This window comes from Haemorhous mexicanus, chromosome 13, assembly GCF_027477595.1.
Source record: "Haemorhous mexicanus isolate bHaeMex1 chromosome 13, bHaeMex1.pri, whole genome shotgun sequence".
In the NCBI taxonomy this organism is placed as follows: Eukaryota; Metazoa; Chordata; class Aves; order Passeriformes; family Fringillidae; genus Haemorhous; species Haemorhous mexicanus.
Window position 1 is genome coordinate 7,552,879 of NC_082353.1, and position 26,572 is coordinate 7,579,450.

Sequence of the window (26,572 nt, forward strand, 5' to 3'; positions counted from 1 at the left end):
TCTTGCTTGGGGGAAGGAGAAGCAGGGTTTGAATTGTAGCAGGTAACACTGACAATTTTAAAGCCAGGTCAGAGTTTTGGCTCACACAGGAACAGCACATGGTTTCATGGAGGCTCCTGCACAGCCAAGGGTAACAAAACCTTATTGAATTCCACATCCTCAGACAGTCACTAAGCCATCAATAGAAAAAAGGAAGAAAAGCTGTGCTTTTAACAAGTCTGCAGAGCCTACAGGTTAGAGAACCTTAAAAAACCCCATCATTGATTCAGTTCACCCAGAATCCTGATCTGTTTTTATCTTTTCTATATCCCAGTCAATACTTTGCATGGAAAACACTGAAAACCGCTTTTTTTTATAGTCATGAAATGGGAATTCCTGATCAGTACAGATGACAACAGCAATTTTTACATGGATACAACCACTTAAATTAGCACTGACATTTGTTGCCCATAAAATGCATGAAATACCGAGTCTAATTTGGTACAATTTAATAAAATTCTAAGGGCCTCAATCCATTTAAAAACAAATAAAACCTATTGCTTGATGCACAGTAAAAGGTTTTACAATTATGACATTATTACATAATGGTTCCCAGAAGCACTTTTGTAGCTAAATCCCTGACATGATTTCCATTGCCAAGCCTGCCTTTGAGGGATTTATAAATCTCATTATTTCAGTTCCTACTGTACTGTGCTCTATGGGAGCATTTGCAGCATGTAAGGACTCAGGTCTCCATTTTGTTCTCCTTGTAGACCCAAAACTGTCTTAGACAGCTCAGCTGGGACACTAATTGCAAAAAATACAAGAAGGCTTTTGTTGTCAAGAAAAATCTGTGGCTGTCAGTGTAGGCTTTGGTTATTGCTGCCAGTGAGCTTCAGTGCTGGGACACAGAGCCTGTCACCAGCTCTGATCAGCAACTACCAAGTTCATATACACTCACTCCTGGTAAGAAACTACTTAATTATCACTATTACAAATGAAGTCACCACTCATCTTCACTGGTGATTAGAACAAACAGCTCTGGAGCTCAGGTGGCCAGAGGTGAACACAGGCAAGGTGCTGAAACTGGCTCCAGATGCCAAAAATTAGCAGTGAATGCATCTACTTATTAAAGGTAAGCTCCTCTTGCAAGAGCATGACTTTGCAGCTGTAAGTCACATCTTGTTAAATGATATTTTTGTTACAGGCTGGTGCTATTGAGCTGCTGCATGTTGATGCTCACACCAAGAGTGGTACCAGTTACAAGAGTGCTCAAAATGATTTTGTGCTTTACTAAAAATAGACACTTAACTAATCCTTACTTAGTACCACATATGAGTTTTTATCACAGGTAGGAGCCTTCTCTTTCCCCCCAAACCATGCATGATTCATATCACTTTGTCCATGTTTTTTATCACTGAAAAATATTGACTTCTCCAAGGCTTGCAGGTTCTGCAAGTTACTTCCAAGGAAAAAGGATAGAACTTGGATAAAAAATATTCTAGAAGGAGATGGCTTGAAAACTCCACTTTTGCTGTTCAGCAAGGAACTTCATTCACAAGCAGTTTATAGAGATTCATTTTATTATAGCCAAACAAATCAAATGTAATGCAGTGCTGGGTGGAGGATACAGCACAAGACAAGGATCAGAAGATCTGTCAGAAGCTGCTTTGTCAGTCCCAGAAGCTACAAAGATAGGCATATCTTGGGGAGATTTAATTTTTGTTTTTGGAGGTTTAGCATTTCAACTTTTTTTTCTCAAACACTCGTCTTATTAATTATCTCAATGATCTCATGTATAATAGTGAAAATTTGTATCATTTCTTTAAGTTTGTGGTTTCAATTCTGGTTTCCCCTAACATGGTAATAAGTCACTAGGAAATATTTCAATGTTTTATTTTGGGGCAAGGCAAAGTAGTCCCCTCTGTAATGTGGGTGCAATTTGGCAGCCTGAACACAGGTATTTCCTCAGTGTGCTATTAACAACTGATAAAGAACACCTAGAACGTTTGACTCCTGGAGTTTTTACTGAAGCCTGAAAGAAATTAGAGCTTCTAAAAGCAATTGTAAGTATTTTCCCTTTGTGACAGCTGATTCAATTAGCACAATTCCCTTCAAGGAAATGCTGGAATCAGCTCTGGCTGTACATGCAGACACATTATCATTCCACTTTCAGCTCAGTCAATACTGTTCAGTACAGAATAAAGCAAAAAGTGTCATGTAAACATTTGTCTCAAGTACGCTGGATCCTTTCTGTAAGTTCAGGGTAAAGTGTTCTGCACTCTCAGAAGCAGCAGTTTCTTGCCGCATGACAGCAGAAGCTGATGACTAAAAACTGTAACAATCAGAAGGTTAAGCAGTAGAGAACTACTCACTGCTGTTGCATGGGAAGTAACATTTGTTAGCTAAACCCTTATAAAGAAAATGGTCTGGCAAATGTTTTTAGAGAATAAAAGTATTTTGTAATGATGGTTCTTTAAAGTTTAGCTAGAATTATTTTGCACCATGAAAACTCGAAGACCACATAAAGAATTTCCTTTGGTTTTCCTCACCTGTCTGGCAGGCATCTCTCCAATCACTGCCTCATAAGGAGGGGGCAGCTCACTTGGATACAGCATTCCTGGGCTATTAATGGTTACTTCATATAAAGCACCAAATGGGGAATGAGGGAAGTCCAAATGGAGACTTCTACAAAAAAACATAAACAACCAAACAATTAAGAAATGGCATTGATTTATTACTATACCACAGTGATGTAAAGACTTCTCTGAATTCAAAGCCAATACATTACCAAGAATTACATTCAAGAAATTTATTAGACAAGACATCCAAAATGAAGCCCTGGTTCACAGGGTAGCTTTAACAACTGTTTTTTATTTAGGATGCCAGCCATCTTTACAGTTCAAATTAATACACATTAATTGTGATAATTTCCTTAAAAAAAATAAATCTCAGACTCAACTTCAAATGTATAATGTTAACTGTGAAAGGATCACTTAAAAAGGGCCCTTTGCTCAAAGCTCAGACATTGTTATCCTTGTCTCAGCTAAGTTCAATCATTTCTCTATTGCAGCTTTAACACAAATATTTCCAGATGTAGCCTAACAAGTTTGCAAAGAAACATATGCAACCTCTCTGGCAAAGAAGAGCCTAATGCAAGTGAAGGACCTGATTTGGCTTTGCATTCTTTGAAAGAGTCCCAGGCCCACAGCTCAGAGCCCAGAGCTGAGTGCAAGAGCAGCGAAGGGGAATCACCTCTGTGCCTCCCCCACAGGCGTGCAGGTGTATTCTGGTGGGTAGTAGGGAGGGGGGGGGATTGGTGGGATGAACTCATCAAAATCCAAGGTTTGGTGCAGCACAGTTCCATGTGGAGTCATGCAGTCAGGATTGGCAGAATGTGGCCTCTGTGGCAGAAACTGGAAATGAACAGGTAAAGTTCCTTCAGATGGTAGAAACATCATCACCAATATCAACAATTTTAATTAAAGGTCAGTATTAGCCACCCTGACCAATACCAAATTCATTAATACCCAAGCTGAAATGACAAAGACACTTCTGGGAGCATAAGAATACTTGTGATCAGTGAGGAGGGTGAGTCAGATTGCCAAAATACAGCACAAGGTTTTACTAAAGACAGAGAGGCTGTGGGCCTCCAGGTCAGTCAGTCTTAGGATGCAGGACACAGACATTTACCATTTAATGGCTTCTCAAGAAATATTTCTACATTGCATATTGTTTTATTGTAGCCCCACATAATCAGTTCTATTTTAATAACTGATGAAAAATAGATATAACTACTAAAATAAATATTTGCATGCTTTTGTTTCCAATCTGAACTGCCTTGCACTTACAGAGAAAAAAACCCCCAACACCAACCCCCAAAACAGCCCCAAATAAAACTACCTAGAAACAGGCTACTATATAGACAAGTTTTGAATAAAACAACTGGAAATATCCCACCCATTTTTCACTTCCAATGAAGGGGCTGTTTATAGCTATTCTTTATTATTCTTGTAAAATGAAATATCCTTAATAGCTGTTTGTGGTTTGGTGATACAGACACTGCACACTTAAATGTGGTATAAAGGTTATAAGCACTGGTATGAAAGTAAGAAAAACATTTACTCCATATACACATCTCAAAACCCAAAAGAAAATAACCATACTGCACAATAAAAAGTGATAATACTGAGAGCCACATCAACATTTGTGACAGAGACCTCATCAGCTTCCAGCAGAGCAGGGATCTAAAGAAGCCATTCCAATACCACTGATAGCAGGAACACTCTGAAGTGTCCTGGGAAAGGCCTGAACTAATCCAAGATCAAATATGGACCATCCTGAAGATCCCACAACCCTCACCTGGCTCTATTTGGTCCCCATGGATCAAAAGGGGACTAAAAGACAACCCAAAACCACAGTATTTTTTGTTTTCCAGGCAAGCTTCTGCTTTCATGTCACTTTTCTTGGATCAGTGGATCACTTGATCTTTAGCTCCCACCTTCTAAACCAAGCCTGCTAAGAAACACCGCTGAAGGCACATTTCTGTTTTAGGCTGGAACAAGACAACCTATGTCTTTGTACTGTAGGCTCATTGCATTGTTGTTTGTTTAAATCCATGATAATGATTTGGGAAGCAGTAAAATAAAAGGGAAAATGTTTATGCTTAGGAGACCCAGCAAACAGAAGGTAAATTACCTTCATTTTTAATGTCACAGTTCAATATTTATCACTTCTTGAAATTTAACTTGGTGTAGTTCTGCTGAATTTTCATTACCAGAAATGATACTGGTCTTTTGTGTTTTAAAGCTTCAGTTACATCTTAGTTTGATTAAACTCCCTCTATGTATGTTGTTTGAAAGGTCAGAGCTGTAATAATACAGCACAGCAGAGGGTCAGGAGGACCAGCATCACTTGTGTGTGAAAATGAAGAATCAGCTGCTTGCTGCTCAGCTCTCCAGAGATATTTCCACACATAACTATTAATAAAGAACCTCCTCTGCAGAATGTGTTATTTCCTTACATCCTACAGCCAACCAAGGACTTTCAGCCATTGTGTTCTACTCATGGTACAGCACAGAAACAGAGACACGGCATCAGTTTGATTTACTCTTTGTTACGTGAAATGCCTGATGCTCTTTCATCCTCATGTGAGCTGGGATGCTGTTATTTCAGCTACTATCAGACATTTCTCTGCTTGGCTTACAGAAAAAAAACCAAAAACCCACAACTTTCTTGCACTCATTTGGTCTAAACTCATCTGATCTTTCAACAGTTATTTCCCAAAGTGTAACATGACATTATTACCAACCATTAAACTCCAAACTTCTGCCCTAAGCAATCATCAGCCTGTTACCATCTTGAATATATGGAAGAATCTTTTAGGAAAAAAGGAAGCAAGACAAACCTCAACATAATTACCTAAAACCTGTAAACATTTATCATAATGAAGACAAATATCTGAGTATGCTGGGTCGTATTTTGCACACTATTTGACTCCACCAAACTCAGGACTGCCCTCATCTTCCTAAAACAGTTGATAATTTGAGTCATTTTTACAGTCTGGAAACAAAACCACTTTAATTTACAACTTCCTTGACTTTCTCCCAGACTGATTCCATACTGTCACAGACCCCAAGCTTTGGTTTGCACCAGAGAACTTGTAGCTCTGTTCCCTCAGTCCTGGAGTTCCCTGGAGCAGGATCCACTCAGCCTCATACTGGGAGTGACCCCCTCACCACGGTCAGAACAGGGCAATTAAACACAGGGCACTTGCACAGGTGAACCATCAGCACACACTTTGTGGGACATGACAGAAGGGAGAGGTTTCACACAGGGCAGAAGGGGCTGTGGTTCCAGGAGGAAAAGATCTAATGCTCAGATGCAGCCCAGTTGAACAGCAGAATTACCTGCATCCCTCTCAAGACCTGGCAATACAAACCATGGACACGAACTGTGACCAACACTTGACAATGAGCAGCAGGATGGACACGGAAATACACATGTTTGGGGGTGTTTATAAACAACACTTTACCTGTGTGATATCATCCTGCTGGAAGGCACAGAAATTAAAGTGAAAAAGGCTGTAAGAGGGGAAACTAGCAGGAAATGAAACAATAGCAAATATAAGGGATTACCACAAAGAACAGGCATCCTGGAGAAAACAATTGAAAGCTAGTAAGTGGGAATTATGTCATATTTTATTCCATGCTACGTTGTCTACTGATCTCTGCTAGCCAGCAAAAGCTTATTATTTCTACAGGAAAATGTATTTTAAATATCTTCAAGAGTTGGTCTCAAATAGTGAAGTCTGGCAGGGTTTCAGCAAAGGCCTAATACAAATTTCATAGGTTAAAAAAAAGACAGTAATAAAATGCAGAGCTGAGAAAGCTGCAGAAACACTGACAAATACTTTCAGACAGAAACACACATTTCAGGTATTAGAAGACAGCTGTTATCAAATAATCAGTCTCAAGATACTGATGGCAAATGGGACAGACAACAGCAAGAACAGCCAAGCAGAAAATGGGGGTGGCTGTTCAGTCACCAGGATAAACAGGATCAAGTTGCACTCAATATCATGTCAAAAACTGCAGCTCACACCATGGAACAACTCACACAGTGGGACTCCCAGCCAGCCTTGGGATTAAACTAATGGTCACTGCAGAAGCAATGGATAGAAAATGGTTGCAGACAAAGATAAACAGCATACAGCATTTCTGGCAAATGCTAAATACCCAACTGCTTAAAAAGTTTAGGAAAAATTTATAGCTATCAACAGATACTTCAAACATATTTTCTAGAAAGAAAGAGAAAGCCCATGGCTGTGGAAATCCAGAAGACTCAACCATTTCTGTTACCCTCCTGGAGCTGTTGGATGCTGGGAGCTTTCAGAAATCTGACAGGCAATGAAATACAGATCTGGAATTCATGGTCTTTTAGGAAGCAGCTGACCTTATGTTTGAAGCTTGCATTCAGACTGTTACACTCACACAGACAGGTACTTTCTCATCCTTGGCATTACTTTAGTGTGTGAAACGTGTCTGATACTGGATGGGCATTACACAGCCCAGTGCTCGTGCTGAAGGGATGTGGAACAAAGCACACACTGACCACAGAGCTCAGTCTTTCCATTGGGCACATCTGACTTGGACAGAGTGGAACAGCCTGATTTAAACAGGCCTCAGAGTGAGAACTATTTTTTTTTCTGTTTTTTGTCTGCAGTTATGAGGGAAGAGTAAAACATGCTGTCTGTCTGGTTGTAGCAGGGTAAAAAGGAAAGCTGTAAAACACTGTAAACCCACTGCTTGGACCTGTGTTCAATACAGAAGTTTGCCAGGGCAACAGCAGCAAGTTGTTAGGAAGCAGAGAATTAAAAGCACAAATGCTAGAAGTACCCCACTTCCAAAAGAGGTAAAAGTTTTTTGAAAATGTAGGTATGCTCAAGGGTCCATTGCCACAGTACTGAGCATTCCACACAGCCAACAACGGGGCTGGATACCAGCAACCTCCTCTGCCAGCTCACAGCCTGACACAGCAGCTGTCTCCGCCCAGTGAAGAATAACACATCTCTTCTCTCAGTGTTTAACTTTCCCAGGTGGAATAAACACCATTACAGAGAGATGTGTAAAATTGTAAAACTCGTTCTCTTTTTGTCAGACTGAATTTCCAGCTCTTCACTGAAAGGATGTCTGTAAGCTGGTCCCTGAAGTGACCAGAAGGTTTTATTCATGTTCTGAATATTCTGAGTACACTGAGGTAAAAGCTGATGAGGAAACCCAGTTAAGGACCTGAAGAAATAGCAGGTAAGACCTGTCAATATAATTCTCTATTGAAACAGTTCCTCATGTGGTCCATCCTTCTGCCCAAGGCAAGTGAGACTAACAGCTCTGCACCAGGACTCCCAGCTGTGGGACCTGCCCACTGAACACCAGCAAAGACATTCTGTGCTCTGTGCATCCTGCAGCTGCTCAGCACCACTGACCCCATGTCAATGCCCCTGCTGGGAGCCACTGCTCAGCAATTACAGCTTATCTCAACCACAAGGGCCATATATCAGTGTATGCCTGGTGCTCTAAGGGAAACTTATCTGAGTTTTTCCTGTAGCTGCATGTAATTACCTCTGTCTTCCCTATCACATTTATTACATGCACTGTATAACTCTGAAATCAGTCCTTTGGAGACTCCAGAGTTCATTATTCTCATTTCAGTCATTTATAAAAATCTGCTGATTTTTGAGAATGGGAAATAGAAATTTCTAATTGCATATAATTAAATACTGGCATATTATCCTGAGTGAAAGCTCTGTGCAAATACACTCGGGTCTATAATTCTGTCTTCAATTAACTGTCCTCCTGGACAGGTTACTGTTTTCCTTTTCTAAACACTGGAATCAGTATCTGCTGAAGGGAAATGTAGACTCTAATTGTCTATAAGAACAGAAGGATCATGGTTGACTCTTCTAATTTGTCTCTGATCTTCAAGGGAAATTATGAGACAGAAGATATTTTGATAAGGAAAACACATTCAGATTTTTCTGCTCAGTTGTTTCCAGTTGCTGCTCCTACAACCATCACAAGCCATTAGCTCATTAGCCTCATGGGCATTGCTCTGTGATATCTTTTTTGAAGTACTTACCATATTTTGGTCTTAAATATTAAATACTCTTATTCTACCAATAAAGTGTTTGATGAAAAATGCTACATTTGTTAAAAATGTCAAAAGACTTCCTAAGGTATGCATTTATGGTGGGTGTGAGGGGAGCATTTATGAAACCATATTTACATTTAGGATTCTTCTGTGGATGTACATGATTCCCAATGCATATTTCTAAAGGGAATGTCATCTGTAAATGAGCTTTGTGCCCAAAAAAGGGTTATTTAAGTTTCGATGTCATTAGATTAAATTAAAAGTGGTATGTAATAACATAAGATCAATTCTCACTTAAGCTTCACTCTGCAGGGCTTTTTTATTACTATTTCACCAGAATATGGGGGTCAAACAATGCCAGCAAGATATTACCCTCATACAGAGATGGTTCTGTGAGGTGTTTGAGTAGAAATATTAACTGCAGCCTATTAAGATAATGACATGCTGAATTATCACTAGGACTGATGAAAACAGTCATTAAACATTACAGCTTGCATGTGTCATCGTTACCTTATTTTCTTTACAAAATAACAGATGGTTTTAGGTATCACACAACATGAACAGCTACTAACAGTGATGGTGATAAAATCAGAACACACTCAATAATATCAGTGCCAACACTTCCAGGATAAGAAGTGTATAAACATATCTGGAGTGGAAGGAGGGCTGGAACAGGGGTAATTCATGCTTTAGTCTGGCCACAGTGGGTGTAGTATCTTGTATTTCTTACTTCAACCCAGGCAGCTACCTTTTGAAGAAAACAGGGTGCATTTCCACAGTAGCCATTCATCAGACAATGTGCAAACTGAAACTGCCTCAGGCAACAAATGAAATATCATGGAAGTGACAGTTTGGTTATTAAGAGAGGTTTCTTCACATTACAGAGCCTTGATATGATCTGATTTGATTCACATTTATTTCCTGGAGGGGTGTGCACACAGAAAGAACAATTCTGGGAAGCCCTGTAATGGAGTGCAGCCTTAAACTCTCTAGTGAAACACAACAAATGCCTTTTCAGTCTTTAGCTGTGGTATCACTTTCTGTGGCAGCTTTAGTACAATTGGTAGGGCTTCTTTGCCTGGACAAATGCATACACTTAACACAGTGAGAAATGTCAAAGTGAAATGAAAATTTTGGGGTACTTTCTAAAACAGTTAACTCCAACAAGGAACAATCCAGAAAAAAAGATAAAATAAAATAAAAAGTAATAAAACCACTTTGAAGTATTTTGCTGTATTTTTTTTTCCTTAGCACTTGAAATAAAATATTTGTTGGGTAGGACTGGTTTTAAACCAAAAAACCCCTCTTCAAATTCACTGGAAAATTTAAACTGTGCTTACTACTGGACAGCTTGTGTTTGTGTTTTTAGGATGTTTTTCCTAAAGGTTGGGATGTCGTAAGACAGCAGTTTCCAGTAAAATATATCAGCTTGCCTCTATGAATCAAGACAAGTCATCAACAAAGCACAAAATCACAGAATCATTGTTGCAGATTTTCTTGAGACTGTTACACCTGCTTTATGTTGCTAAGCAATAAATTGGAATTCTTTGAATTTGCAAAAATTACCATTCAAATGGATTAATTTCTGAGACAAGAACACAGCACAGGAATCACAGAACTGATTGCTCTAATGATAACCTAATGACATCCAAGGAGGCTTCTCTCTATTCCCTCTTCTTGTTACAGGAGAGCCTACAGAGCTCCTGGATACTGTAGAACAGAGTAAAACCATCAGCACAATAATTAAAACCTTCTCAGCTAGGAGGAGTGGCATCTGTTGCTGCTGCTGTCAAACTTCCATGTTTCCAGCTAAGAGAAGATGCACGCATCAGTGAAAAGTAAAAGGAAAAAGCACAAATCCAGCATTCACAAGCAAGAGAAAATGAAGTTAATCAGATTTCTGGGTGTAGTAGAGCAAAGGGGAACTGCAGATCATGGGACAATATGCTGAAAGTAGTGAAAGAAAAAGAAATCCTCAGGTGAGAGTTGAGCTGGTCTAAGTCAGCGTAGCCCCAGGGAAGTTACGCTCACTTAGGCCCGGTAGGAATCTGGCTCAGCAACCTGAAAAAAGAAAGGGAAAAACTGATAAACAAGAAAAGACTGGGATTGAGCAGAAATATAGATATATATGTATTTCCCTTCTTCTGGGGAGAAGGAAGAAAATTCTTGTCGATGGAGCTGAAAGGGTGGAGAACAGACAGCTAAGCAGGAAGACAAAGCTGGAAACACAAAGCAAAGGAAGCAAAAGGAAATAAACATTGAAACCAAGAAATGGCAGCATTGCCAGGTGGGAAAGAAAGAGTCTTAAAGACATCCAGAATGAGGTGGCAGAGAGAAAAAATTATGTGCTTTTAGGAATTTGACTTCCTATTGAGGTTACTTGCTTCTTGCATGTGCCCATCAGAAGCACTTTAATACTGGTCTTGGTTCATTGTTACCTATTTGTTTTTATTCCTCTGACACTGCTAAATACCATTAAGTGTAGATCAAGATTTCTGGAATATACACTTCTGGATCATTGCTACCATTTTTCCACTAGACAGACAGATTTTTCAAGGTATGATAATCTCTTCATCTCCCCTTCCTCACTGCAAGGTGAAAAAGTTCTTTAGTCAAAGGGCATTCTTGTAGTAAATAAGGGAGGGGGAGAGTGTATCAAAAGAAAGAATACCCAGAATACAATGAAGACCCTTGAACATTTAAAATATAAGTGTCATCAGCTGAGGTTATTATTTCTTTTAATTGTCTCCCATCCATACTAGTGTTATTAAACAGCACTGCTCACAAGCCTCTACAAGCCTGCACAATATGCATACACAGAGCCCTACAGCAAAAATGCATTCATGTACTATTTACAGTAATTCCCTAAACATATGAGCCCAAATTATTATACCCATTACTATGTGAAGCAAATACCAGATCCTAGACTGAAGATTTTCTTTAACTGGGTTTGAAACCCAGTGATTGGAACACTTGTCTAGAAAGGGCTCTGTAATTCATCCCTTAAATCAATACCCATGGCACCCAGTGTGTTTCTAATTATTTATTTATTTTTAAAACAACTGTGCCTGCATGGACAGGCTTTACAACATTTCTGTGTTTTTTAAATGGTTTGCAGCTAACTTGCTGGGCCAGTCTTCCATCCATGCAAGCTTTTCCAATAGCAGATGTACATATTGCCAGTACAGGATTTGTGTGTTTGCCCTCCTTTATTAAACAGGACATTTCCTAGGTTAATCAGCAATAGAGCAAGGTTACAAGCAGTGGAGCTGGCATGAAAAAGATAAAGGTTTTTAAAAATTTTTTTGGGTTTTTTTTTTGTTTGGTTTTTGGTTTTTTGGTTTTTTTTTTTACATTGAAACCTTGTGAATCCCAACACTCATTTGGAATAGGAAAGCTGCCTTTGTCCAACCAAAAAAAGACAGCATCCTGTGATGCAGCTGACTGTACAGAAGACTAATGATCCTTTTTGCTCTTGTTTTGAACACAAATGTTACTCTGAGGCTGAGCATGTTTTCCTTATGAAAACACAACTATTGGTGCAGGGCTGTGAAAAGTTCCAGTTTGAGCGTATACTTCTCATACTCTGTAGTTCTCATACCAATCTAGTAATGAAAACTAGGATCTGAAAGCTAAATAATTGCTCTGGGGAGTGTGGAAACTGGAGATAATATACAAGCGATGACAGCAAATGTAACGTGCATCCTAACTGAACCTCGTTAATAACCTCGTTAACAAAAAGAACAACTCCCAGTTGCAAAATCCTGATCATACCTCTCAACTATAACACAAACATTAAAGCACAGCAGCTCCTCATGCTGCATACATCTACATGCTATGTTTATATAGATGTATGCAGATAAAAAATACACCCATGTACACACAGATTCTAGCAGTACACAGAGACACACAAATAGGCTCAAGTTTGTAAGCAAAGAGTAGGTGCAAATGAGTATCCACAGAGAAGGATGCTGTGGTATGCTGGACAAACCCTATGTTGCCACTGAAACGTACTCACCATTTGCAGAAGATCAGAAGAAACCATCTGCATGCAACACATTGCTGTTGCCAAAGCACAGACAATGGTGGAGATGATATTGAGAGCGCACACACTGAACAACAGGTCCTGCAAGAGACAGCAGCAGAATATCATCTCTTATCTCAGGGACACAAAGCACAGGAAATGCTTGAGGAATTTGATAACAAACACTCTCAACTGCTATCGATGAATAAGGTCCCAAATAACTGGGTAGAACTCATTTAGCTTGTAATCTTTTTCAGGTAGCAACCCACAAAGGCAGCAATTACAGAAACAAACATTTTCCCCTTCCCAGTTCTCACAACACATTTGCTATTAGATACTTCCTCAGAAATATTGATATTCAAATTTTCTTGTTCCCCAAAAAGACAAATTACTCTTTCACAGTTGACTCCAAGCTGCAGCTATCACAAGAAAGATACTATGAAATACACCTCTGATTAGAAACTACATGCAAAAATATTATTGCTTTGAGTAGTTGAAATCTACCATTTAGGGTCGTGTGTTAAAACAATTCTAGTATGAAATAGAGACTTATCCTGTGTCAGAAACTCAATGCATCTGAAATATTTTTATACATGAGAGAAAAGCAGTGATTACACACCCAGATATTTCACCTTCTACTAATGAATTGAGTGCATATTGTTGGCTTTTTTTTTAAAGAACAAGAAGTTTAAAATAGAACATAGAATATTGGTTTAACAAGTAGAATAAAAGAAAATAAACATTTGAATTAAAATGGAACATTTTTATAGCAATGGTGTCACTAAAAAGAAAGCATTTATCACTCTTGCAATCATTGGATTTGTACTTTCTCCACAGCTAGTGAAAAGACAAGAAGAGAATTTCATGTGCTGGCAACATTTCAAAACTACTACAATCATTGTACAGAAACTGCATGGCTGTGGGGCTATTGTGTGGCTCACTTCTCTGAATAGCCAGTAAAAGCATTTGAGAAAAAGCAGCACAGAGGACAGAACAAAATTGCTACAACACAGTGAGCAAAAAACACTCACTGTGTAAAGAACATTCCATAGGGTCTAAGTTTAAAAGAGTATTTCATTCACTGCCAATGCATGAAATGATTTCTATGCTATAAATGGCTTTGTTTTCCCCAACAGTTCTGAAACAAATGATAGAAAGGTGCAGATTTACTCCTGCCACTGTAATAGTTTGCTCCTCAAGTGACCTTCATTTGAAGAGGGAAATGCCAGCCATGGGAACCAGGCAGACAATAAATGGGCCAACAAGTTTCAGTCATTTAATAACTTACACTGAGCCTGATTTGCTCTGGCTGATCTGGTCAGTAGTTTTCTGTCTTCTTGGCCAGCCCCTCAGCCAGAGGAATAATGAATCAACAGCACTAACAGCAAAATACTGGAAGGGCCAATCACTAAGTCACTGACAGAAGGTGATGCAGAGGACTCACTCAAAGTCATACAGACACACTTAGAGCATTCCAATGAGGTAAACAAGCAAAGTGATCCATGGAGACCCAATGAGTTAACAGGGGCAAAAAAAGGACACTGAGATCCTTCATGTTCTGCTTTCCATATGCAAACCTAGGGAAAGAACACTGAGGCAGAGACAAGATCTAGGGTAGAAAATGGGACAGTTTCCTAGCAGGAAGAAACATCATCCATTGCCTACAACAGCCATTTAAATACAAAAACCTTAGCCAATCTGAGTGCACAACTTAATACCATTTATGCCAAATAATAAAATCAAAGTTCTAAATTAGGATGCAAAGTACCTCCAAGACCCTCATACACCTTCACACGTCCCAGGACAGACTTTACTGTGCCTCTGAGTCATGGCAGATGTTTTTCTCATCTCTTTCTAAAGACCCCACAGCTTCATCCCAGTATTCCAGCGTTTATTTTTACCATCAGTGTCCTGGTTATGTCCATCCCACAGATCAAACCCATGGCTTCTTTGCTTCCATAGCTCATGAGAACAGGCTGTTACACAGCAGACTTTTACACCTTTGAACTCTATTATCACTCTTGAAGCCTTTTCCACCTTTACTGCATGACACATTAACACCATTTTCTCCAATTCTCAACTGAAATCAACTTTCTAGGCCTCTGATCCTTTTCATTAATCTAATTTGTTTCTCTTCACATCTTTCCTTAAATGCAGGATCCTAAGCCAGGCACAACTGAAGGTTTTGCAAACACTGACTCTGTTGTGGGGATTATTTCTTGTGCCTTGCAGGCTGCCCTCATCCTTACCCACCCTGAGACGTATCTTGGCACGCTGGGACAGCTGTGCTCTGTTTGTTACTCAGCATTTTGCTTTTGATGTAGGGCAGGGAATGCTGCCCACAGGAACAGCAGCCTCCTTCCACACACTCCTTTCCAGGCTAAGCACACAACTCTTCCTGCTACAATCTCTTTGAAGGTGAAGGTACAACTAGAAAACTCCAAATGCAGGGATGCAGAGTTTTTATGTATTTCATAAAGATCAATAAGGAGCAGACATCTAAAACATTGTAAGGGTAAAGTTTTAACAGAGACAGTAACAACTGAGCAATGATTGTGGAGGCCTCACCACCACTAGAAATTTCTTAAAGCAAGACTGCTTCTGTATTTGTTTTGGCTTTTTTATCCTGAAGTCTGTTTCAACTCAAACAGGAATCAAGCCACAACCCACCCTGCTCCTCTGCTCCCCACTCCCCCCACCCTCCCCAAACATTAATCAGCCTCAGGCAATTTACCATTTTCAGGAAATTCACTCCCTGTGCCCTGTAGAAAAAATAATGAGGTAATCCATGACACTCATTTATTCAGCTATGGATAAAAAGTGAGCAGGAACTGAAGCCCTCGGTGGCCAAGCACACTGCCAGAAGGACAGGGCAGGTGCTGACAGACAGCAGCTGGAACCAACAATGACAATTAAGGCGTCCTTTAGGAAATGTCTGTGAAAAAGCAGTAACCACAACAGGGCCAATCTAACTCCCCACAGCCCCAGCCAGCTACATTTAGAGGTGTCTAAAGGAGCAGGAAATCTGTACTAAATACAAAATCAGGGAGCTTTAGTAACAGATCTTTAGCTGACATCTACCAGAACAAAATACAACAGTACAAAATAGAATTCTCTGCCCCTCAGAAATGGCTGAACCCATTTTCTCTTAGATGCTGTCTTCGTCTTTTTAAGACAAAACTCTGATTCTTTGGCATATTTATATGACAATTAATGCTCTGATAAGTGTAATGTACTAGGGAGAATTATTCTACAGGTTACACACACAATTTTCTTCATACGCCTTAGCTCACTAGCTGCAGAGGACACAAATCCCCTTCAGAGTGGAATCAGCTATCAGAACTGCCTGGAACCATGCCTAGACCAGTCCAGAGAGACACCCACAGGAGTCAGGGAGCATTGTGAGCTGTTTCTCTGTGGCCACTTATTTTCCCAAGTAGGTCCCTCACCTTAATCTTAAAAGCACAACTAAAATTTAATACTGACAGTGAAAAAAGCAAGATTTCATGGTTGCAGTATTCCATTTACACTACAACTTAAACAATTACCAAATTAATGGTGCCAGTACCTGCATAACCTTTTATCATGCTTTCCCTTCATAATAACAGACACCTTTGACTTGTGCTGTGCTCCCAAAGGACACCTGTGCATTCCCAAATCTTCATACTATTGTTTCCCATATGTCTAACTTAGGGACAGAACAGTTATTTATTATTTTTTCTAATTCAAGCTGTTTTCACTATTATTCTTTTTTGACACTGTTTTTGTGCTACTGCACTTCAGTTCTTCCTGTACTAGTGCAATTAAAATAATACATACATGTAGAAAAATGCATGTTCTATAAACGTGTAGTCCAAGATCCTACAGAACAGATTAAAATAGGAGATGCATTACAAAATATGAGTATTATTTAAAATCTGAATGTTTAATTGCAATATTTTAATATTTTGTATTAAAAAATGTAATTTTAAGATACAATTAATTGAGAATATCATATAAAAACTCATACTGCAATATGCTCAAAAAGCAATTGGTCCTAAAAACTGATTTTCTTTGTTTCCCATCAAACTGCTGTGTGATAAAACAATCAGATGGTATCAAACTGGAATAAGTAAAAAATTGGTGATTGCCACGTCGATAACTCAACTGTAGAAACAATCATTTAACAAAGCAATTTAGAACAGCTGTTAGCTCATGCTATTACCTGACAGCAGCAAAGAGATGAGATAGAATCTAAAATGAAAAATGACAATGGCACAAATCCCATCAGCCAGTGATGGGAGCACTGGCAGAGCTGGTCCCTTGTAACCAAGGAACACTCACTGCACGTGTGCTCACCCTCCTGAAATTCTGTCCTTCAAAACATCATTTGTACCTCCAATCACAGCAAATGCAAAGCAAAACTGGAATAGCATCACTTCACTCTAATGGTGGGCCATACCCATAGAGCTCCTTCAGCTTAGACACCACCTTATAACTGCACTTGTCTCTAATATCAGTTATCTTTCAAAACCATCAACTAAACCAGGCTAAAACAGGAATGTCTGGACATCTTCAAAACTCAAATGCAGACTTTGGTAAATATTTAGTCCCTCTCTTGCTTCTTCCTACCACAGCAATAACTGTACTGGAAATGAAGTTACACACATGAACGTCAAAGCAGAGAATTTGTCGCTCAGTACAGACCACACCACACAGATGAAGCACGATTACCTCAAAATATTCACTCTGCCAAGTACTATACAGAAAATTAATCAGCTGTGCTGCTTACATAGAATTGAGAAAGTGTATTTAAACTTGTTTTGCTCTAGAAAGATGCAAAGTACATCCATTTCATTTTATGAGTTCCAGTCTGCTCAACAGTATTGAACTGACAGCTCTCTTTACAACACACATTTTGCTGGCTGAATGGATTATTTTCCTGTGGAAATAAAAGATTTGTGTCTTTGAGGTTCTTGGCACTTTTGAGACTTTAGCCAACACACGATGAAAGCAACAAAATCAGCTTGCTGATGTGTGAAAGCAGCACTGTGAGCAGCAGCCCTGAGCACAGGGATCTCAGCATCCCCAGCCACCAATGGCTAAGAGCAGCTCCACGGCTGCAACGCTGGGGAGATGATTTCCTTTCTCCTTGATTGACTTCAATTATAGTGCTTCATTTCTTATACTACTGTATCCTGAAAAGAGATAATGAGCAGCAAAGCTTTTTGACCCATGAAATTAGTGTCAATGTACTTCTTTTATTCAAGAATTCAAGGACAACAGTCCTTTTAACTCAAAATATAACTTTAGTTGTTCTCACGGGATACATTTAGAAAAACACTGGGAAAAATATCTGCTCTAACACAAGGAAGGCTCAAGAATTAATTCTGAGTCAAATAGGTCTCAACCACACATTGCATTGTAAATGGAGAGATGATCAACACTTCATAAAACAGATTTAAGGTTTGAAAATACAGTATAATTCACTATTTTATATTTTTAAGAAGCAGTGCACAGTGCACTGCTACTTAAATCTTCTCTGCTTGCACTCCAACCTTCCAACTCTGGTGTCAGCATTAAATTTAGTACTGGGGATATGACAGAGACTCCTGAAAGGCTAAGGTTTCATAACACAGCTGGACAAGGCTGGAATAAACAGATTCCAGCCATTCAAAGAGGCACCTTTTCAGCCATGAGAGAAAAGTTTACAACTATATTCACTCACTGTCCAAGCTAGGAACAGAAAGAAGTATGAGGAAGGAAAAGTAGCTCAGCTATTCAGACTACAAAGCCCACCCTGACCCACCCTATTTTTGATGGTCTTGGTGTGGTAAATAAACTCTGAATGTTGGGAATATTTTCAGCTGACTGTAAAGGAATGTGAAACAAATCCAACAGTTAAAAATCTGATCTGGAATTACTTATTCTGTGCTGAGCTTTATCCAATTTTAAGTAGCTTAAGAAGCCTTTCAGGTAAGTAATTCAGTACAATTAATAATATTGCATTTGGTCTTACAGTAAACCTGAGGAAAGACTGTTCTCATAACTCTAAAGAATGTACTAGGAGCCATCCCCTCCTCTGTTTTGCCAGTGGAAGCATCTTCTTCTGAATGAAAAAAACAATCTATGAATAGACTTGGTCATCAGAAAACCCAGTAGCAATAAATTTGGATTCAAAGGAGAGGAAAGGAAAGAAAGTATTCACACAGAAGACTTCAAGAGCCCTGAGCTACATAAATCTTTAACAGAGATGCCTAACTAATGAATGGAACCAGAAACCTGAAAGAGACATTTACTATTTACATTTTACTTGAACTTTAGCAGCTCCAAACCAAATATTTATGCTGAAGACAGAGGAGAGAATCAGCTTCTCTCCTTGCCTGATAGTCACAAAAGCATTCTACAGATGCACCTTAGATAAAGTAGGAAGTAATTACATAAACAGCAAATCTATAGGCTCACACACACATCTGCAGGTATTCTGGACTGTGTGAGCTGCTAAAAGTAATTAAAAATACTCAACTGTAGCCTTACTAAACAAAAACTGCAAAACATTCCCCTCTTGCATGTCAGCATCCGACAGCAATAATATGTTACATAATAATTCAAACTTCTAAATATCTAACTTCATCCTCTCAAAATGTTGCATGTATAACCTAAGTTAAGAATACTCTGAGTTTGGAAAGAAGACAATTTTCACAGATGAAGCATGTCAGAAAATTTTAGCCTTTTTACTTTAATTAACATGAAAAGAAAAACTCACTTCCTTAAAATTTCATCCCCTTCCTGCAGAAAAACAGATTAAGTTGATGTCATTGAAACTGCATCCTAAATCCATCCCATCTGTGGCCATCATCTCATTTTTGGACACCTGATTCTTAATAAACCTTTTAAACTCTTTTAACTAATTTTGTACATAGGTAGGATTTGCTTGTGCCTTCATTTGACTTTAATTAAACCAAGTAACTTCCTAATACAGGATAAAGATGTTCTAGGAGCGTGATTACTGTAAAAAAAAAAAAAATCAAGATACTAGAACACTGACATCATTAGAAGCACAGATTATTGACCCTGAGTATCCAGAGGAAAGCAAAGAAGATTATTTTCAGGGGCAGTTTAGGAGCTACTAATGCAGGAAACTGTAAAAAAACCCTCATCTAGTGAAATACAGAAACCAGGACGTGTCTCCATTGTAAAACAGGGGAGATGGATCCCACTTGGATGCCTGCAGATCTTAATGGCAGTTCAGCACATTGTGCAGCTGTGCTATTTTTATTGGGGTGTGCAGACAACACTAGAAGTATGGTATCTTATATTTGTAATTCTAACCCTACAATTCAACACCCTTGGGTGGGCTGAGACCCCAGTACAACAGTGAAACAGCACAGTATTTTTGTCCATTTTGCTGTAACATATAATTTTGTGCTGAAACCCCACTATTGAACTAATCTCAGAAATCAGCACTTCTAGATCAGTCAGCACTTGCAATCAATACTTGTATCTATAAATGTGCATATATGGGACCATACACACTGCAGTCATAGTTCCTCTGTCCCCATTAAAAGGTTTGAGTAGTTTATTCAGGGCTTGAAATGAAGAAAGAAGGAGGATTGATTTACAAAAAAGCACATAGAGATGGTTCATTGCAGAAACAACAACAATAAATTTATAGAGATTTTTTCAAAGCAATTATGAACCCCCCACTCAATATGATGCAAGGCTCAGTTAACAGACACAGGGCCAGGAGCCACTGCTGGTTTTCCTTGTCCTGTTTGACTGCCTGGGAACAAGATCAGACAGGTGACATGTGCTGGATTGTTCTGTTCACAGTGGAGCTCCACAGCTGCTACCACCAAAACCCCACAGGTGACTTAGTGCAAACACCAGATTTTTACCCCATCTGCAATAAAGAGGAGCATGAAACCTACACAATGTTATACATGACATGAATAATCTAAACTCTTGTTCTCCACATTTTCTCTCCCTCTGGCTCCTCAAACAATGAATACAATTGAGATTTTGGTACTAAAACATCTGTTTCTATAAAATCACATTGTAGTTGTTAACTGTAATTAAAGAGGGTGAGCCTTATCACTGTCAGCTGTTACCTACTGTTCTTAAATTTACAGCCAGGAATCAGAGCTAAGCCAAATAGAAAGTCAATGTAGATTTAAAACCAAAAAAGATGTAAAATCTTTTTCAGAAAGTTACTTTCCTAACTACCTTTTCTTAGTTCTGAACATAATTAAAATTGCACTCAGACTATACTCATGGGAACTCCTGTGTTTAAACCCATTTTCTTGTAATGTAAGTTGGTATGTCAATTCCCTTTATAAATGATTGAGTTATATCTTAGAAGAAATTAAATTTTGTGCTTGTATTCTGATGGCTGAATTGGTTAGAATCCTTGTCTTGATTTTCAGCATATGCCACTTCTACTCACTTCATATGCTGACAAGGTCCTCCAAAGATAAACAGTTGTTTCCCTCTCATTAAAGTTTACCTTGCTGACATATTTACAGGAAGCAAACATATGCTCCCTCAATCTTTATTTTCATGGGATTAGCAAGTCAGCTTTTCCTGAATGACAGGTTCATGTTTCTGCATCTGTCATACTTTGAGGAATGTCCTTCTCAGAAGTTACCTTCCTGTAACACATTTCACTGTTATTGTTATGTTTTGACCAGCAATGCCAGGTTATGCTTCTTTTCCACTTACTGAACTCCTGCTACCCAGTAGGTTTTTGCTCTGTAATCTTTATCATCCTCATTAAAACCTGAGGCACAGTTCTTACTTAATTTTGGGGCCATATAAAAATATTTCAACTTTTGCCTCATCCATATTACTTGGTGGTAGCTTTTTTTGCTTTTTCTTAACAAGGCTGAAGAACATTTTGGTATTTACAATATACATGTATAGGATTTCTATCCATTCTGAATTTTAAAATATATCTTCAAATATCAATAAAACTATAAAAATTCAATAGCTTTTTCAGGACCCACCTGAGAAAATCTACTTCCCTAAGATCCTTCTCACAATGAATTTCCCTACTCCATTACTTTCTATTAGTTTTAATAAAGTACGTACTTTGAAATTGGGAGTCACAGGTACCAAGTTCTGCTGATCATGCAACTAAACCAGGAATGAATCAATATCTGCCTCTCAGCCTAGGGTTCCTTTTTCTGAGCAGTTCTTTCATTGAGTCCTCATTATTTTTCAAAACAACCCAGCATCAATGCCTTCCCATTAGGTGATAATGAAGTGAAGCAATGATGGAAGCAGTCACACTGAGCTCTAACTCACTCCTACAATATTCTTAGTATTTGCTCTCAGTTTTTCATCTGGGCAGCTGTAACACAAAACGCTACAAGATTTAAACTTCTTACAGTGTTGCAGGGCAGTTTGTAAGTGCATCACTCAGAAAGAACACTCCCTCCTCCCTCCCAAAGTAACGCGGCTGCCTTCGCATCAGGAACTCTCTCATCATCCTGCAACACTTGGTGTTTCTTTGCATTCACCATAACATCATAAAACACCACCTGAGAACAGCAAAGGGAAAGATGCCTGTTCTTGCACCTTCCAGCATAAACCACAGCCAGCTGTAACTTCTGTTTCTTGAGCAATCCTTACCAAGGCAGTCACCCACACAAATGCTGATATTGTGATGGGAGAGGATTTCTGCACCTTAGGGTAGATAAAAACACAGAACAGCAGCTGCTGCTCCCTTCATCACACACTTTGTTTTGCTAAGTTAAAACTACAATAATCAGTTAATTCTCTCCCTACACACCTTGAGGGTCAGCCTCACTGCATTGCACTCCTGCAGAGGGTTCAGTTTCAGTGTTTCTCCCAGGTTACTGCAGCCTGATGTCTGATGCTGCATTTCACAGCAAACACAGACACCATCACTGTCGAATTTAATCTGTGGAGAAAAGAAAAGGTCAGGAAAAAGTATAAATCAACAGAAACACACTTCCCAAAAAAAGTATTTACAGTTACAGTAATGACTACTAAATGCAAAATGAAAATCCCTGCGCAGAACCTTCGGAGCACAATGTTTTTCAATGGCTAATATAAGCTATAAAAACAGGGAAAATACAGAAAGAGGATTCAATGTCAAAAGTGTTACCTTTTATGCCTCTTTTTGAAAAAAAATTGCATTGCAGGGGCAGGTGAAACCAGAGTAACTCAACTGAATAAACATAAAATCATACCCAATGTGGGAAAACCAAAAATAACAGAAAGAGGTCAGAAAATATGTGAAGGAGTCATGCTCACAAATCAGTCCTTTATTCCCCTAAGTAAAGATGGAAGCACAGTGGCTGGATGATGAGATCTGAACCACTCTGTTACTTACTCTTTTGCATTAAAAAAACCCCAAAATTTCCAGACACAAATCTACAAAAAAAACCCAAAAAAAACCAAACCAAAAAACCCCAACAGCCTAATGCAAAAACACATTTGCTATTTTAAAATCAAATTCTCTCTAGGGTGTTGCCAATTTCCTGAACAAAAAACAGGTACCAGCATTCCTTGTGGAATTACCTTGCACAGCCTTACACACAGAATCATTTCAACAGAATATTTACTTACTTCTTAGACCTCAAAGAGCATTTAAATTGTTCATATGATCTTAAAAGTTATGTGCTTATGTATTTTTTAGTGCTACCCCTATCAGGCTTATGTAGCACTCCCTCCTTACATGCTGGTGACCAGGACAGCAGATGGAAGAGCAAAACCAAGAGTCAATTAAAAGAAGATAATAAGCTTCTCCAGATGAGGTACAGATGACTGAATGCTTTCTTACTGTGATGAAAGCATGCTCAGGGCAGCAGCTATCTCAGGGGACTTCAGCTCCTGAGACTCCAGATTGCCCTCTAGCCAGCACAATTTGTAAAATGCTTTAGAAAAAATTGGGTATGTAAATTACACCATTTCCCATATTCTCCAAGGCAACACTGGAAATAATTGTCTGTGGCAACTCACAGAAACTGGCCATACCCTATCCAGAGACACTGCAAGGAAATAAAGGAAAAACATAGTTTGTTCACCTCTATGATAGTTGTGGGTTTTATTTCTCATTAGCATACAATTTAACTACAAAGCAGCTTGAACAATTTCAGAATAGTTCTTTTTCAATTCCTGTAATCTTTTAATAGTTTCTTTTAAAAGGTGAAATACCTGAGCAAAGCCCAACTAAATGGTTTATGATCAGCAGACCTCAGTTTTGCAAACTGATGTAAAATCAAAGCACTGGCTGTCACTGGGGAGGTCTTGCTCCCAAAACTCTCTAGAAATGGTTCAGGGGTTGAGAAATGCTGCTGAGGAATTTTGGAACTCTCACTTTGAATTTAAAGCTGTGTCAAAGCCAGGGGCCAGAAGGCTACACCTGGCAAATCAATATCAACTTCAGCTGTGAAAAAGTTTTTGTAATGAGGAAAATGGACTTCGGACAAAGCTTTCTACTGCAAGATCATCTATTGTGATTCTTGCTGCCCCTGTTTTCTACTGCAAGATCATCTATTGTGATTCTTGCTGCCCCTGTTCAATAAAGGACAGGCACTGACTCCTGCCATGTATCTGGCATTGCTAATGTGAAATACAGATCCCAGGGCCACCTGTATCACATGCAACGAGCAGGTGCCACAAAGGCAAGGCTCGGTCAAGATTCTTCGTTTATGAGAGATTCTCAATTCATTCTGAAAGTTATTCCATAACTTTGTACTATCCAGTAGTTCTTCTTTGGATTTAATTCTTAAAATTATTAAAAGCTAATTTTTTATATGGCAGTTCTTGCAAAACACAGGGCCATCTTAAGAACCATACCATCTTCAAAACCAGCCAGGATTCACTACCAGATTGGAAGCATATTATTCTTGGAGAATTTTTATCAATTTGCCTTGTTGTGCACCTTTTCCTTCCCTGTTTGTGAAGTGCCCTCTTTGCTGAGCAGTGTTCCTGCAACGGGGAGCAGGACAAAGGCTGTAGGTGTCACTGCATCTGTGTTCTCAGCAATGCAGCAGCTGAAAGCTCTCCTGAGCCCCTGCTCCAGAATGCACTTCCCTGCCCTGCTGCAGTCTCACACTTGGCACACAGCACCAAGAGCTCATACAGCCATTCTGTGACCTAAACAGTGCCAAAATTAACTTTTTTTTTCATCTGGAAAGGAAGGAGAAGTGGATTATTGTTAGCCCAAATCACACCTCAAAGGCCATTACTGTGTGGCTCCGTAAACAGACACAGTAGCACTGACAGTAAATCTGCATTGGTACAGGGAGAAGGGGTTGGGATCACTCCTTCCAGCTGCTGGGCTGGTGCTTGCCAACCCCAGACACAATTCCACCAGCAGTGTCTCCAAAACTGTCTGTGCTTCAATCTCTTTTTGGCTGGCAGAGCTCAAGAATAAAGCATCATTCACTTCATCCCCTGCACATTTCCCCACCATCCTGTGTGTATTTGTGTCCCACTTCGTGATTCTTACTCATGCTAGTCAGTACTCAGAGTTTCTGTGCTTTCATATTTATGACAGTTGCACAGTACACCCTCATCCAAACCATATTTAAGATTTCAAACATCAGCCAGAGCTGCCTATATGCAAAAATTGTCTTGCAAGTTCATTTTGTTTTGTCAAAAAGCAGTACTGTTGCTTCAAAAGCCATAAAACCCATTAAAACCTGACTTTCGTACAGCACAGAATCAAAAAAGGAAAGGACCTTCCAGATTCATTACAAATACATGCACACACTCTCACAGGCTTTATGGGTTTTTTTAAATCTGTATCAATTAATCAAATTCTGTCCATGCTGCTGGAAAGAGCCTGTGTGCTTGTTTGGCTGCAAAGTGCACACACCCCCTCCCCTAACAGGGCAAACCAGGAGTTAGCTAACACTGTCACTTTGCATTCTGCCATCTCCTCAATACAAATGGAAGTCTTCCAGGAAAAGTAGTCATAGATTTTACTTCTTCTTCTAAATTAATCTTCGGTTCTTTATAGGGAACATAAAAAAGGGAAGGAAAAATTTCAAAGTGAAGTATGAGAGTTCCAAGGTTGATAACAAGGCAGTGAAGTACAAGAAAGCTCCCCTGGTATACTCAGGGGAAGGAGCTTCAGTCAATTCTAGTGCCTTATGCAGAGGGTAAGATGGGAGGATCCAGTAAGGATAAAGTTGCATTGTAGAGAAATATCAAGATTAAAAACTGACAGATTACTAAAAACAAAACAGAGTATATTCTTTTTTCCTGGAACTTTAAAAATTGGTTTGTAATATGCACAGACCTGAGTTTAACTCCAGTGCAAAATGGAATACAAATAAACCTCAGTTCTGGACCTGGGCTCTGCCATTCAGCTCTTTGTGAACCTGCACCTGCTTCACTTTTCCTTGCTCTGTCTATTCCAGCTAAAGATAATTCAGGGGAAAGAAGAGTCTTTATGTGTTACTGTAACCACTTCAGCTGTACAACCAAAAAAAAAAAAGCATATAAGTAACCTTTCAATAGAGAGTAAGTAACCTTTCACTATCCCTACTTTTCTGAATAATAATCACCTCTAAATTTGATTAAAACTACAGCATTTATTTTTAAATAAAACTACAGCATTTATTTTTAAATTACCTGTCTTAAATTACAAGACAGGTAAACTCAATTAAAAAATATAGATAAAAAAACATTCTATTTTGGGCAGTAATATGACATAAATGAAAATGAATTAATTGCTCTACCCATATTTTCAAAGAACAGTTTTTAGAGAACCATTATTTGTAAAAGAAATTCCTACACAGAATTTTTTCTCCTATACACATTAATGAACAGCTTGAGTGTGTAACTTCTCTGTACACATCTGACTCTCACTGATTTAAAGCAGTATCTTGAGGTTTTGGCTACAGGATCTGCAGCTAATTACAGAAAAAAAATATTCCAATTAATTTTTTGTAACAAGGA

General features: G+C 38.9%; 1 protein-coding gene across 1 annotated transcript in view; it reads right to left on the reverse strand.

Annotated features, from left to right (window-relative positions):
- The window catches only part of ENTREP2 (endosomal transmembrane epsin interactor 2), an 84,990-nt gene that overhangs the window by 9,076 nt on the left and 49,342 nt on the right, over window positions 1-26,572 (reverse strand). Inside the window, exons 4-7 of the mRNA XM_059858191.1 lie at window positions 22,425-22,556; window positions 12,647-12,754; window positions 3,235-3,395; window positions 2,532-2,667 (exon numbers count right to left, since the gene is read on the reverse strand). Of these exons, the coding sequence (XP_059714174.1) occupies window positions 2,532-2,667; window positions 3,235-3,395; window positions 12,647-12,754; window positions 22,425-22,556 (537 nt within the window). The remainder of the gene's footprint in view (window positions 1-2,531; window positions 2,668-3,234; window positions 3,396-12,646; window positions 12,755-22,424; window positions 22,557-26,572) is intronic.